Below are 12,537 nucleotides of genomic sequence, written 5' to 3'. Positions count from 1 at the left end.
AAATATAATAGCACTTTTATTGTCATGAAATTATCACAGTTATTCACCATCTAAAGTCAAAGCCTTCCTCTAGAAAGTCAATCGAACACAACCAGTCTATCTTTGATCGCTTACAGTCAGAGTTCTCGGTAGAAGACAACTTTCTCTTTCTGGTTCTGGTTTTTCTGTCAGTTTCTTCTTCTGTTTCTACACAGGAGGAGGCAATAACTTCTTCAATGAAAGATACAATATTGTTCTCCGGCGAAGAGGTATCACAGATATTGTCTCTAGAGCAAAAATTGTCCAAACTGATATCGACAGAATCCTCAAAGGAAGATGATAGATTGGAAGTCTGTTGAAAAGAGTCGAAGTGATTAGAGATTTCCTCCAGAGAGTCAATAAGGGAGACCAGATCTGTCTCGTCTAGGAGAGGGGCTGCAGTCGATCCCAGACCGTTACAGTCACAGCTGTCACTGTTGTGGAGGACCAGCATGGGTTCGTTGTTCTCAATACCAGGAAACAGGTCATAGTCGATGTTATACTGCAGACTTGTGTCGACAAAGAGAGGTTGGTACATTTCCGAGGAGTTCATTTTTGCGAATACTGGTAGAAGAAAGTGGCGGGGTATTTTATACGTATTCAGAATTAATTTTACTGTGGAGCTGACCAATGGGGCCTCAGCGTGGGGGTGGCTGAAGAACAATTATTTGGGCTTGCATTTATCCTTTAATTAATTTTTAACAGATATCTTAATCGGAATAAGCAATTTACACATATTTCATTTCTTAGGCTGCAATTTTAGGTAATTGTTGTTTTAACAACGCGTGCAAATCTTCTCGTTACATATGGAAGATTAAAGTATAAATCTTAATTAAATGTATAATTGTTCAATATTATACATGTAGTTGTGTAAGTTATTTAATTTTCAGTAGTATTTCAAATCTTTTTCTTGAAATCTTTCAGGAAAAAAAATCAACTCAATATTGTCAATGTTAACTTGATACATATACAAATACATGTAAGAGGGTTAAATCAAAAGGAATGTCAAGACTGCTATAAAAACTTTTTAAAATCTCGTTAAATTGTAAAGATTTTTTTAATTTAAATATTATATATAGTAAGGTAAACTCAACGACCTAGGTTTTGTTTTTTTAATAAATTGCTTTGACGTATTATACTTTTCGTATTAAATTTTGCTGTTTTATATATCATTCTTTAAATTAATACAATTGTTAAGTTTTCAAAATGTCATCCAGCTTTACGATATTTCTAAATGTAAACATTTATCATATAATTGAAAGATCTTTATTCTGCTTGTTTATAAACAATGTACATGTACTCTACATTCTTGGCTTGCAATTTCGAGTGGTCCTACACCCATACACTGGCCTTCCCGATCTCAATGTTTCCAAACAGATCTGGAAGTTTGGATCCGCCTCTAAGGTATTTTTCAGTAGTTACCCTCTCACTATATTTTTAAAATGAATTTGGGGTCCGTAGGAAATAATTTCACTCGCGGGGGAGGGGGGTAGTTACTCTCTCACCATCGTTTAAATTTAGTATGGGGACCGTAGGAAGCAGTTTCACTCGGGGGGAGGGGGCGGGGCTCTTTCACTATCATTTAAATTTTCAGTTGGAGGCACAATTTCAGCTCTCTACACATTTAAATTGTAGTAACAAAAAATCCTTGACATCAAAATTTCAAAAAAAGGTCATAAGCGTTTGTATTTTTAGTGGGAGGCTATAGGCATACACTGTAGTAACAAAAAAAAATTACACGCAAAATTTCATCATAAGTGTTTTCTACAGTATTCTATATTTTAGCAAAATTATGGGGGGGGGGGGGGGGGGGGGTGCACACTCTATTTCTACGGCCATGATACATTTATGATACATTTTTTTAAAATCTTATAATTCCAGTGACGTAGCATCGTTTTTGAAAGGGGAAGGGAGGGGGCAGCTAGAAAAAAATTTCACCTGAAAAAGTTGACAAGCAAGAAAATAAAAGAAAATCGGGGAAAAAAAAATCCTATTTGGGGGAGAGGGGTCAATCTTTTCTATTCTTTCAATACCAAATTTTTGGAGTACAATACTATATCACCCCATAATTCAATTTACTGTTGCAAAAGGGGGGACCAGAATTAATTTTTCAATGTAAATTTTCACTTGTAAAAGTTAATTTTGGGAAAAAGTGCCCCCCTCCCCCCCCCCTGTTGCTACGTGCCTGAATTCTTTTCCTAATATATCTGATAAAAACATTGATCATGTTGATAGTGATGACATTTGTTACAACAAAATATCTCATTTGAATATCTAAATTACCGATAAGATTCACTGTTGCGTAAATTAATATTAGTAAACACTCCTCTTTGCGCATTTTTAAACCAATTTCTAGTTCTTAAGTACACGCGACTTATTGCTGAGGGAAAGAATGACCAGATTTTTAACAATATTTCTACAGTCCGCGACGAGTATTGGACGTCATAGCTATGTCGAGACGAGTTTGTTTTGGATTTAAATTCAGATTCGTTTCATACCTGTGCATTTTTTGTATATTAGCTGTGATGATTTTATTAACATTTTATGCCAAAAATTCTCAAGATAACAGAGAAAAATTATCTGGAAATCTTATTAAAGAAAAATCCACATTGTCGATCATCGACATTTTCGTCGTAGAAGAACATCACGAAGGTGTGTATAAAAGTTTACTTACCTGTCATTTTAGTCTGACCTCGGGATCATATAAGCACATCACTAAAAACAAAATATATCAAAATGTATTACATAACTCTCCAGCAGTCAAAATAAAGCACCACCAAGATTGTGTTAATTAATTAAGAATTTTAAATTAAGTTTACAGTAACTATCAAATTCTTGTGATTCTTTTAATTTTTCTCCGGTCAGCTTTTCACATGATCGCTATTGGGTTTTCTATTTTTGACGTACTTATCAATTTTTGTCAAACGTTTCATATTAGTTCGAAATATCTTACGTTTTCCAAGACTTTTTTCAAGATTTTGATGTTTTTACATTGCCAGGAAAACGGCCCGTAAAATACCAAATTCTTGAAAATATACACATGTATATAGTCTGGAAAACGTCAGATTTTCCGGATAAGTTTCATATGTAAACATTTCGTTTTTAAGTAATTCCGTATTGGTTTGGAAGCAGTGGTGGAAATTTAACGGAAAGGAAAGGCTTAACTCTGGTAAGTAAAAATAAGGAATGAATTTTTTCCCAATTCTTTCAATGAACTTTTCTTTATTTTTACATGGCTGAAATCTAGCCTCCAAATTTGCTATACACTGCACAATATTTCGAAGTAATATTCCAAATTTAAAAATAATTTTATCTGAAAAAAAATAAATAATTATTTAAAAACATTATTAAAAATATGTTGAATTAACGGTTTTATTGGCAAAATAAAAATTCTAGTTTATCTCCGAGACACATTTCCCTTTACGGAATACAATCTATTTTATAAACAGGTGCGGTGAAATTAAATATAAATTTTAGATTCATTGTAAATTAGCAGAGGTTCGATCTGAAATGAATCTACCCAGCATATGGTCCAGTCATTTGATCCTCAATATATAAAATAATCAGCAAATCTGTTCACGAAGCCATCACAAGACTAAGTTTTATTTTCTAATTAATTTTATTTATTTGTTTTCCTTGTGTGACTAGATCCACATTGATGGACACAGTGATATGGGACTACCCCAGTATTTCAGGAAACTCCCCTACCTCAGATGGCCAAAGAACAGAAAAGAACTAGATTACTACATGCAAGAAAACGACATGTTCATCCTGGTGAGCGCGATAAATTTCCTTTTATGCCCGGGCGGGACAAATAGTGTTTATCATGCCCGTCATTTCGTCCGTCCGGATTTTATCTTGACCATTCCTTTAGCATTGACCTCACTCTTCAGTCAAAAAATTGTGTTCAGCTGTTTCAAAGCAAGATTTTAAGCTATTTTAACTAAACACTTATACAATGTACTGATACATATTGGTATGAACTCTTCAGCTGTTTTCAAATTGTATGATCTTAAGCTTGACCTTACTTTTCTTTACTTTGCCTTCAACTCGGTTTTAACAAAATAGGCTTATGCACCGATATATACATGTATATCAATTCCGTCCATTTTTCTCGTTTACCTATGTTTCTAGCTTATGCAAAATTTGAACATGATAATTAAATGCCGTGTACAAATTTTGCATAAGAATTGGAATATCAAAATTTGAACGGACACTACCTGTATATGACATTTAGATGGCACTGCGGCGTGCCTCCACGCATCTTTTACCATTTTTTGAAATATGAAGTATAAACCGAGTGTCAAGGAGCAGGGCCGTTCCTTGCGGTGATGATAGCATGCAATTCCTTGTGCTGCAAAATAAGAGTTTTGTAAAGGGTATCTTTTTAAATTGTGTCAGTGTTTCTCTGTTTCAGTCGGCGGTCCTGTCTGGAATGTACAGTAAGGTGGTGTGGGTGTGGCCGAGGTGGGATCAGGAGAACCACGAACACGGACCACGTGAATTGTATTCTGCGAAGGTGGGACGGTTAATGGTGGATACCTCAATCCCTAAAATGAAGCGTAAGACCCTCTGTGTCTGTTACCAAAGTTTAAATGTCAACCGTAAAAGTGATAAGGTTGACTGTCGACGTCTACCGACATCTTTGGAAGATGATGACGACATTGATGACGGGGTTGAAATAGATCCCAAGACGTGTAAAACTGAGATAACGTTTTCATACGAAGAAGTGAGAGAGGATTTGGCGGCTGATATTTTTAGGCGGGAAGCAAATACTTATAAAGAGAATGGGGTCATCCTTGATATCGACGAGGACTTTTTTGCCTGTACATATGCTTCACGGCCTCTGTTAGACGCTGGTCTAACGGAGAAAGAAATTGACTCCGTTAATGACATTGTCAGTGGCACACTGTGTCCGAATAACGCCAAGGAAGAACAAGAAGCAGACGGGGTTTTCACAGAGCTGTTAGATGACGTCATATCTGCTTGTTTTGGAAAAGAAAAACAAGGAGGCAGTGCTTGTCAGAATAAAGAAGCATCAATTCGTGATAAATATCTACATATACTCAATAACAGGAAGGAACATTTGCTGTGCGGAAAGACTTTTGACAGAAAATGGAATAAAGAGGAACATCTAAAAAATCTTGTTCACCTCCTCCTGGGTATGATGAAGGCGCAGATTTTAGCCATTAAACATGTCGGGTTTTGTTTTACAACAATAAAATCACGAGGATTAGACATGACGAGATCATCAGAATTCCATTTGTGTACGGGTGCAAACACACCGAATAGGTCCATGGTCATCGAACATAGAACTACGTTATTAGAAATAAAACAGCGCACCGAGGGCCTTCAAGACATTTTTACAGCATTAAAGCCCAGTCTTTTGCCGTCTGTAATAACTCTTTGTCGGTCATCACGTGACGGCTATGTTCCCAGAGAACTGCAGAGTCATATAGAAAACAATATCATTAAAAGCCTGTCATCGTCATTTTCCGTACAATTGAACTACGATGTCGAACTGTTGGGTGGCAAAGAGGGGTGGTTGGAATCGAGAGGCATATCATAAATCCAGTTCTATGTGTTCCATCCAATAATTTCTAGAGATTTATCATTTGAATTCTTAGTCATCCTTAAGATCCATTGCATTTCATCCAATAAAGTCATGAAACAAGGTTCATTCATTGTTGTTTGATTACATTGACTATAAGATCGTCGATTATGGAATTCTCCAAATGTATTATACTATTTATATAAAGACTGTAGTCTTCCATTTAACGATTATACATAGATTGGCAAGTAACATAAAAATTCGCTCTTCATAGAAAATTAAAAAAAAAAAAAAAAAACTTTACCACAATTAAAATCCAAACCTGGTTTTGAATTCAACATAGCATGAGAATTTGTGAAATGAAATTTTGTCCGAAATTTCTCAAGGAGAGCTACTGCTCTTCAACAAATCATTAATACTGATATCATTAACAGATCTATGCAAAGTACTTTTCTTAGTTTTAAACTTTTCAACATTGTTAACACTGATCACTCCTCTGTATCACCTGATCCCACCTCTCATATTTGAGGTAAGTGTTTGCACTGCTCCTGATTTTATTGTTTGAATGAATTTTTGAGCTAGCAATATCAATCTTGTAATCTGATAATCAAAAAAAAAAAACTGCTGAAATGTTTTATCTTTTAATTTTAAGGATAAAAAAAAACATTTGATGACATATCACCTTTTAGTCTTAGAGACAAACAGCAATGAATTAAGTTTTAACACCCCACACATGTATTGATGAGCACTATGTATGTATGGCACGTTCTAACCCCCAGTGTCACTCGGTATCACTGTTTGTATGAGGTCGTCAGCATCACAGTCCCAGCTTCAGTGTTTGTAGAAGCCTTCGCCCGTCTTGTTTCCAAGTTTTCCTTGTGCTACATATTTATCCAATAAAGGACTAGGCTTGAAGAGGGGGTTGTCAGGGAAAGCCTTATGCCAACCTAAAATAAAGTTTACACAAATTGGTAAAATGCATAAACTTAAAATGTTTCAATTTATAACTTTTAAAACAATAGGATTGTAATGACAAGGAACAGTAAATGTTTACCATCCAATATGAATTTCATTGTATCGAGTCCAACATAATCGGACAGTTCAAATGGCCCCATGGGATATCCTGCCCCAAGCTTCATTGCTGTATCGATGTCTTTCATGGAAGCATCTCCTAAACATCAAAGAAAACCACTTGTGATGTACATACACATTTTCAATGAGACTGTTATTGAGACATTTTAACAATAAAGTTTTGAGCTGACATCATACATGTAATTATTTATATTGTGTAAGAATCCCTGTACCTCTTTCTACCATTCTGACTGCTTCCAGCATATAAGGCACCAATAGTCTATTTACAATAAATCCTGGAGTGTCCTAAATACAAAGTTTAAAGGTAGTCAAGAAGTGAAAAAAATCAGTAAAACTCCATCATATTAATATGTTAATGGATACATGTATATGGATAAACCATCTGCTCATACTTTGTCCACACTTTATGTCTTCTCATACTGTATAAGTTTGCCCATAATTTATAGTTTTACCCATACTTTATAGGTCTGTCCATACTTCTTGACACATTTTAAGTCTTCCAAATGTTTTATAAATTTGCCCATATTTTATAAGTCAGCTTATACTTTATATTTCTGCCCATACTTTATATGTCTGCCCATACCTTGCAAGAGACTGTAGTCTTCCCCATATCTTTTCCAAATGCAAGCAACTTATCAAATGTAGCATCACTTGTGGCTGGGATCCTGACCACCTATAGTCAGTATAAAGAAGAGACTTAATCCTTGTATGGAATGTTCTGTAAGCTACTGATATGAAATTTTATATCAACTGACTTCTTAAACCATGTATAGCAGGGCTCGACATTAACACTTGTCCGCTTGTCCGGTACCAATGAAAAATAAATTCGGACAAGTGAATATTGCTGGGCACTTGTCCGATTGGACAAGTGCATTTTAATTTAATGGGGTCTCTAAATAATAAAAAGAACGACTGTTGAAAGCTAAATCGGTAGTCTCGACGGAAGCTGTACATAAAATCCTAACTTCGATCCCGATATGTATCGCTATATTAATATTGTGTTCACATTCGATCGGGATCGAAGTTCACTAATTGCATACTAAAATGAAAAGTCATGGAAGATACGAACCGAAGTGTGAATATTGTTTGATGTTGACAGGTTCACTTGTGGACATTTACGTTATTGTCAGGACAGAAAGCCTAAATTAAATTTCGTTTTATGTGTCTGTTGTACCGGTATTTATCAACATACATCAAGAATCAATCAAGCGCATGACATGTGTAAATAAAATGGACTTAATTTTAATTTTCAAGTTGAAACTATTGAACTTTATTGAAAATTTTTGGACAAGTGAAGTTGAGATTCGGACAAGTAAATGTCTTGGTCACTTGTCCGAATGGACAAGTAGGAAAAAAAGTTAATGTCGAGCCCTGTATAGATTATGTTAATGCATACTTTTCTATATTTTAATTGTACTATCACTAGATTAATTATAGGTGTACAAGTTGTGTTTACCTCTAGTAGTTTCATCATTGGGACAGGGTTAAAGAAATGCAGTCCTGCAAATCTGTCCTTGCGTTTTGATGCTATAGCAATTTCACCAATTGGAAGAGAGGATGTATTACTTGTAAATATAGTGTGTCTGAAATGTGAGGGTATTCTCTCAGATAAATCTGTACTACATTATACTGCATTTACATTGTATGTTGTACTTATTAAATGAAAAGTTTGATTTAAAATTCTTGAACAAGATTTGTTACACAATTTTACCATTTCTTAATTAATGATATTTAATTAAAAGAAAACTGTTCAATTCTTCCAAATGAATGAAACCTGTCTTTCCTATTAGTCAAAGTTTACACAGTTGTCATTTGGATATGATCTTGACCAACCAAATACACAACTCTGAGAGCAAAAACAGCATTATGATTACTAGAATAACTCTTACTGTGGAGCTACTGCCTCGATTTCTCTGAACAGGTTCTTCTTGATTTCCAGGTTCTCCACGATGGCCTCTATCACCAGATCTGTGTGAGCGACACAGGTAATGGGGCTGGTAGTCGGGGTTATCCTGGCAATGGTATCCCTCACAAATTGTTCTCCTGCCTAAAACAGCAACAAATAAATATCATAACATTTATAGACAATTATATTTTCATTTCTTTCAATCAGATTCACTACTTTACAGTTTGTTTTTATAAATACAAGAAAGATCATCCTACTGCTGGTTTGTCGGCAAACTTCTTATTGGCAACTCTATACAGGCTCTTCTGAATGCTTGTCATAGATTTCCCCAGAATGGTGTGGTCCTGATCCACCAAGGCCACTGTGTGTGCTGTAGATGCAGCAACCTAAATCAGTAAATGACAGGATAACATATGTAACCAGGGTTCAATATTTCACCAATGCATAATCATGAGTATAATTCGAAAGTGAGAACTGTTGCTCCCTGAAATAAGAAAAAATGATGGATAGGAAATGCATCCATAGAAAAAAAATGTATACTGTATACAGGGAAATTTTCGCCTCCGTTTTATTTTCGCCCCTTTCGCCCTTGTCTCAAGTGGGCGAATTTAAAACGGGGCGAATTCAAAGTTCACAGCATTAATTCTTAAACAGAATTGTGACTGGGCGAATTAAAACGGGGCAAAATTGTTAGCAAGTGTAAAAGGGCGAAAATAAGACGGGGCAAAAATAACCCTGTATACAGTATTTATTGCGAAGAAAAGCTTAATCAAAAAAAATCCTTAGACCTCTTTCAACTTCCCCCGTTATTAACAACTGCATAAAGTGCATTTGAACAATTGTCTTGCTACAAAAAAAAAATAGCAATGCTATAAGCCTAGATGTGTGAAAGTTTATTGTTTTACATTGCCTTGGCATCACGCATGGGTATACTCCAAAAAATATGTTCTAAACAGCTAAATATTCTATTAAAAAACAATGACATTGACAATATGACCAGTGAACGTCCCCTACAATAAGAAAAGATATTGTCGCTAATATGTTTTACGGTGTAACCGTTGGGGCGAGCGCAGTTTATTTACTATCATAAACCTACACATGCACTGTCTATCATTCAGGGAAAAAAGCAAAAAGAATAAAACAAAACAACAAAAAGAAATCATTTCCCAAGCATCGGGATCGAGATTCGAAAATTCTCGGAAGTTTCCGACAAAATCGGAAATACCCGAACCGTAGAAGTGACGAAAGTCTGACGTCAGAATGAGCTAAAAAGTTCTGTTGACTTAGATCGCAAACTTTAGTTTTATGGAAAAGAGATTGCATTAATAAATTGTTCTTTTCATGTAAGTTGCTTTGTTTAAGCCGAGTTTCACGGAAGCAACCGACATAACTTCGTCAGAATTCGTAAGTTTCCGGTGACGTCATTTGTATCTTTTCCGAAGGGCAAGGTGAAGGCCGGTGTTGTGTCATGGGGGTATTTTTTGAATAAGGTAAGGCAAAATCATTTCGTTAAGATTTCGGTAAGAAACAATGTTCCTTTAATTTTTTTACTATTTTTGATTTATTCGCGCAAAGGTCATTGGGTAGTGCGGGAATTCTGGGAAGGTTTCACAGAGAAATTTCGCTGACGTATGTACAGATTTCAATCCGAATTTCCTCTGTTCATACACGTTAGTCTATTGAGCTCGCTTCGCGAGCGTCGCTTCGCGACGCTCGCTGCGCTCGCTATAATTACAAATTATTCTAGTTTATAAAAAATAGTATATGAATGCTCTTCAAAACAAGTTTATGTCCAGAGTTCAGAGTTCAACTGAACATTGCTGCCACTCACCTGTGCAATACCTGCCCCCATTAGTCCTCCTCCAACGACAGTAACATGGTTAAAGACATTTGCTCTTTGTGCACTTGTTGCAAAGGACCGAACAAACGTTTTGCAAAGATTTGCCATGATAAACAATTTTATTTTGGCACTCTGGGGTTCTTTGCCTTCTAGAAAGAAAGTCGTCGACAGTGTCCTTAATAACAAGATCTCAACAACGTTTTATCTGAAGTATTTCGTACATCAGACGTGAAGCATCAATGCAACTTGGATTAAATAAATAAAAGTAACTCGCTCCGTTCTCGCTTCGCAAACAAAAATCGTATCGAGTAATAAATTAGCGCACATCGCCTTCACAAAATTACATAATTAGTTAATGTCAATGAGGTTTCACCAGAAATATTGCAATGACGCCTCATACGAGACACTGTTTTATTTATTTATTTTTCATTTTCTGAGTATCAGAAAATAATTTTCTGACATAAAAAAAATTCGGCGATATTTTTTACATCATATTCATAAAACGATTTTCTGATATCAGAGAATATTTTTTTGCATGATGTCAAGAAATTGATTTTCGGATATCAAAAATTTCTTTGTTCAAAACTACGATTTTCTGATACCAAATATATATTCATATTTTATACCCCCCCCCCAAAAAAAATCAGTTCAAAATTTTTGATATCAAGAAATTAAAATTTAAAAAAAAATGATATTCTTGATATCAAGAATTATTTTTTGACACCAAAACTTAATTTTAGAAATTTAGCTCTAATAATAAATAAATAAAATAAATAATAAACTAGAGGCAATGTGAGCAATTTTAAAAGTAGGCCTCCCACGATATTGGCGTGGGAACTGCGCATTGTCCCTTTTGGTATAGATTTTTTTTCAATTTCTGACTCTCACAATTAAACATACAGTGCTGTGTATCAAAGTCACTGTTTGAGTGTGTTATGTCATCCATTGAAAAATATTCTTTATATAAGTACAGGATAAATAAATAATAATAGGAATTTAGGAATAAATTGTCTACACGTTGAAAAACTACACACCGAATGTCCAACACAAAACACTACAATCATTCGATTTAAACAAAGCACATAAATTCAAATGTATACTTAAAAAGATTGTTTATCTAAATATTTTATTTAGAAATTAAATTTACAAAAAGCTAAGTTGCCACATATCTTAAAATATAATTTTGTTCAGGAAAATATGGGAAGGGGGGGGGGCTGTGTTACAACGCACTTTGAAAAATTACGCACTTTGAAAAAATTTTTCAAAGTGCGTTAATTTTTGGGACCAGGTTAACGCACTTTGAAAAATTTTTTTCAAAGTGCGTTGAATTTGGGACCAAATCAACGCACTTTGAAAAAAATTTTCAAAGTGCGTTAAGACTGTACATCATAATTTTACACCATGTCAACATTTAACGCACTTTGAAAAAATTTTCATGAAACAAAAGGAATTAGACTTATATTTTAGAAATAGACAACAGTATTACCCCCTCGCAACGCATGATGGGATATAGTGATGCGATTATGTGTGTTATTACTTTATGTGTATGTTATTTTTTTCTGTGTGGAATTGATGTAATTTGTATCGCGATCGATGTCAAATGCTGCCTTGATTTACTGAACATGCTTTTTGGGAAGGAATGCTCCGCTTTGCGGTGCCCTTACTTTGATGTGTTTCTTTCTAAAAACTGATGGATTGAGGAAAACCTAGAAACGGACAACGAAGAAAAGACTGGCTGAATTAAGGTCTGTCAGCTCAACTCTTTATCATTTCCACCCAGATGTATCTATTTCTATAACTCGTAAACTTAAGTGTCAATGATATTTGAAAAAAAAGAGCATTCTAAATACAATATAAGCACTGTACAAGGAAGTCTGTAGTAAATAGAAATTTTTTTCTTTTAAATCTCAAAGTCTATTTATGTTCATTTTCAGGAGAATCAGAATATTAATTACATTAATTACATTTAATTATATTAAGTACCTGTCTGCTTTCGATGTTAATTTGATACCATATCTGATAATCTCTCTGTTAACCTCCAGGTATTTAACTTACATGATATTTTCATAGGAATTGTTCATTTAACATGTATCTAATATCTTTTCTCATGTTTTACGTAAATAAATAAAA

At 34.7% G+C, this 12,537-nt stretch overlaps 2 protein-coding genes across 4 annotated transcripts; one reads left to right on the top strand and one right to left on the bottom strand.

Moving 5' to 3' along the window:
• Nucleotides 1-318: 318 nt before the first annotated feature.
• Nucleotides 319-5,687, top strand: LOC134243301 (UPF0489 protein C5orf22 homolog). 3 transcript variants are annotated; one of them, XM_062725535.1, is made up of 4 exons: nucleotides 319-546; nucleotides 3,126-3,187; nucleotides 3,667-3,792; nucleotides 4,436-5,687. In XM_062725535.1, the coding sequence occupies exons 1-4, from the start codon at nucleotides 513-515 to the stop codon at nucleotides 5,585-5,587; spliced, it is 1,374 nt and encodes a 457-aa protein (XP_062581519.1). In that variant the 5' UTR covers nucleotides 319-512; the 3' UTR covers nucleotides 5,588-5,687. The 3 variants fall into 3 exon arrangements, with proteins under 3 accessions (XP_062581519.1, XP_062581518.1, XP_062581520.1); XM_062725534.1 differs by lacking the exon at nucleotides 319-546 and adding an exon at nucleotides 2,191-2,670; XM_062725536.1 differs by lacking the exon at nucleotides 319-546 and having other exon boundaries at nucleotides 3,123-3,187; nucleotides 3,714-3,792.
• A 507-nt stretch (nucleotides 5,688-6,194) lies between these two features.
• On the bottom strand, nucleotides 6,195-10,610 carry LOC134243331 (hydroxyacyl-coenzyme A dehydrogenase, mitochondrial-like). Its single transcript, XM_062725595.1, has 8 exons — nucleotides 10,399-10,610; nucleotides 8,825-8,953; nucleotides 8,551-8,708; nucleotides 8,118-8,244; nucleotides 7,245-7,334; nucleotides 6,874-6,946; nucleotides 6,624-6,740; nucleotides 6,195-6,516 (listed from the first exon to the last, which is right to left on the bottom strand). Exons 1-8 carry the CDS (start codon nucleotides 10,513-10,515, stop codon nucleotides 6,401-6,403), a joined length of 927 nt encoding a protein of 308 aa, XP_062581579.1. The 5' UTR covers nucleotides 10,516-10,610; the 3' UTR covers nucleotides 6,195-6,400.
• Nucleotides 10,611-12,537: the final 1,927 nt, after the last annotated feature.

This window comes from Saccostrea cucullata, unplaced genomic scaffold (assembly GCF_032062105.1).
Source record: "Saccostrea cucullata isolate Sc308-1 unplaced genomic scaffold, CSIRO_AGI_Scuc_v1 ctg133, whole genome shotgun sequence".
NCBI classification, from domain to species: Eukaryota; Metazoa; Mollusca; class Bivalvia; order Ostreida; family Ostreidae; genus Saccostrea; species Saccostrea cuccullata.
The sequence above is the reverse complement of the archived record's forward strand: the minus strand, read 5'-3'. Positions and strand labels throughout refer to the sequence as shown.

What these genes read in the sequence shown, in the direction of transcription:
- LOC134243301 (XM_062725534.1), top strand. Translation starts at nt 2,469, where the DNA reads ATGTCGAGACGAGTTTGTTTTGGATTTAAATTCAGATTCGTTTCATAC. An exon ending in CGTAGAAGAACATCACGAAG is followed by an intron (nt 2,671 to 3,125) that starts GTGTGTATAAAA and finishes TTCGTTTTTAAG; the next exon opens with TAATTCCGTATTGGTTTGGA. An exon ending in AAAACGACATGTTCATCCTG is followed by an intron (nt 3,793 to 4,435) that starts GTGAGCGCGATA and finishes TCTCTGTTTCAG; the next exon opens with TCGGCGGTCCTGTCTGGAAT.
- LOC134243331 (XM_062725595.1), bottom strand. Translation starts at nt 10,515, where the DNA reads ATGGCAAATCTTTGCAAAACGTTTGTTCGGTCCTTTGCAACAAGTGCA. An exon ending in AGTTTGCCGACAAACCAGCA is followed by an intron (nt 8,709 to 8,824) that starts GTAGGATGATCT and finishes TTGCTGTTTTAG; the next exon opens with GCAGGAGAACAATTTGTGAG. An exon ending in AGACTACAGTCTCTTGCAAG is followed by an intron (nt 6,947 to 7,244) that starts GTATGGGCAGAC and finishes CTTTGTATTTAG; the next exon opens with GACACTCCAGGATTTATTGT.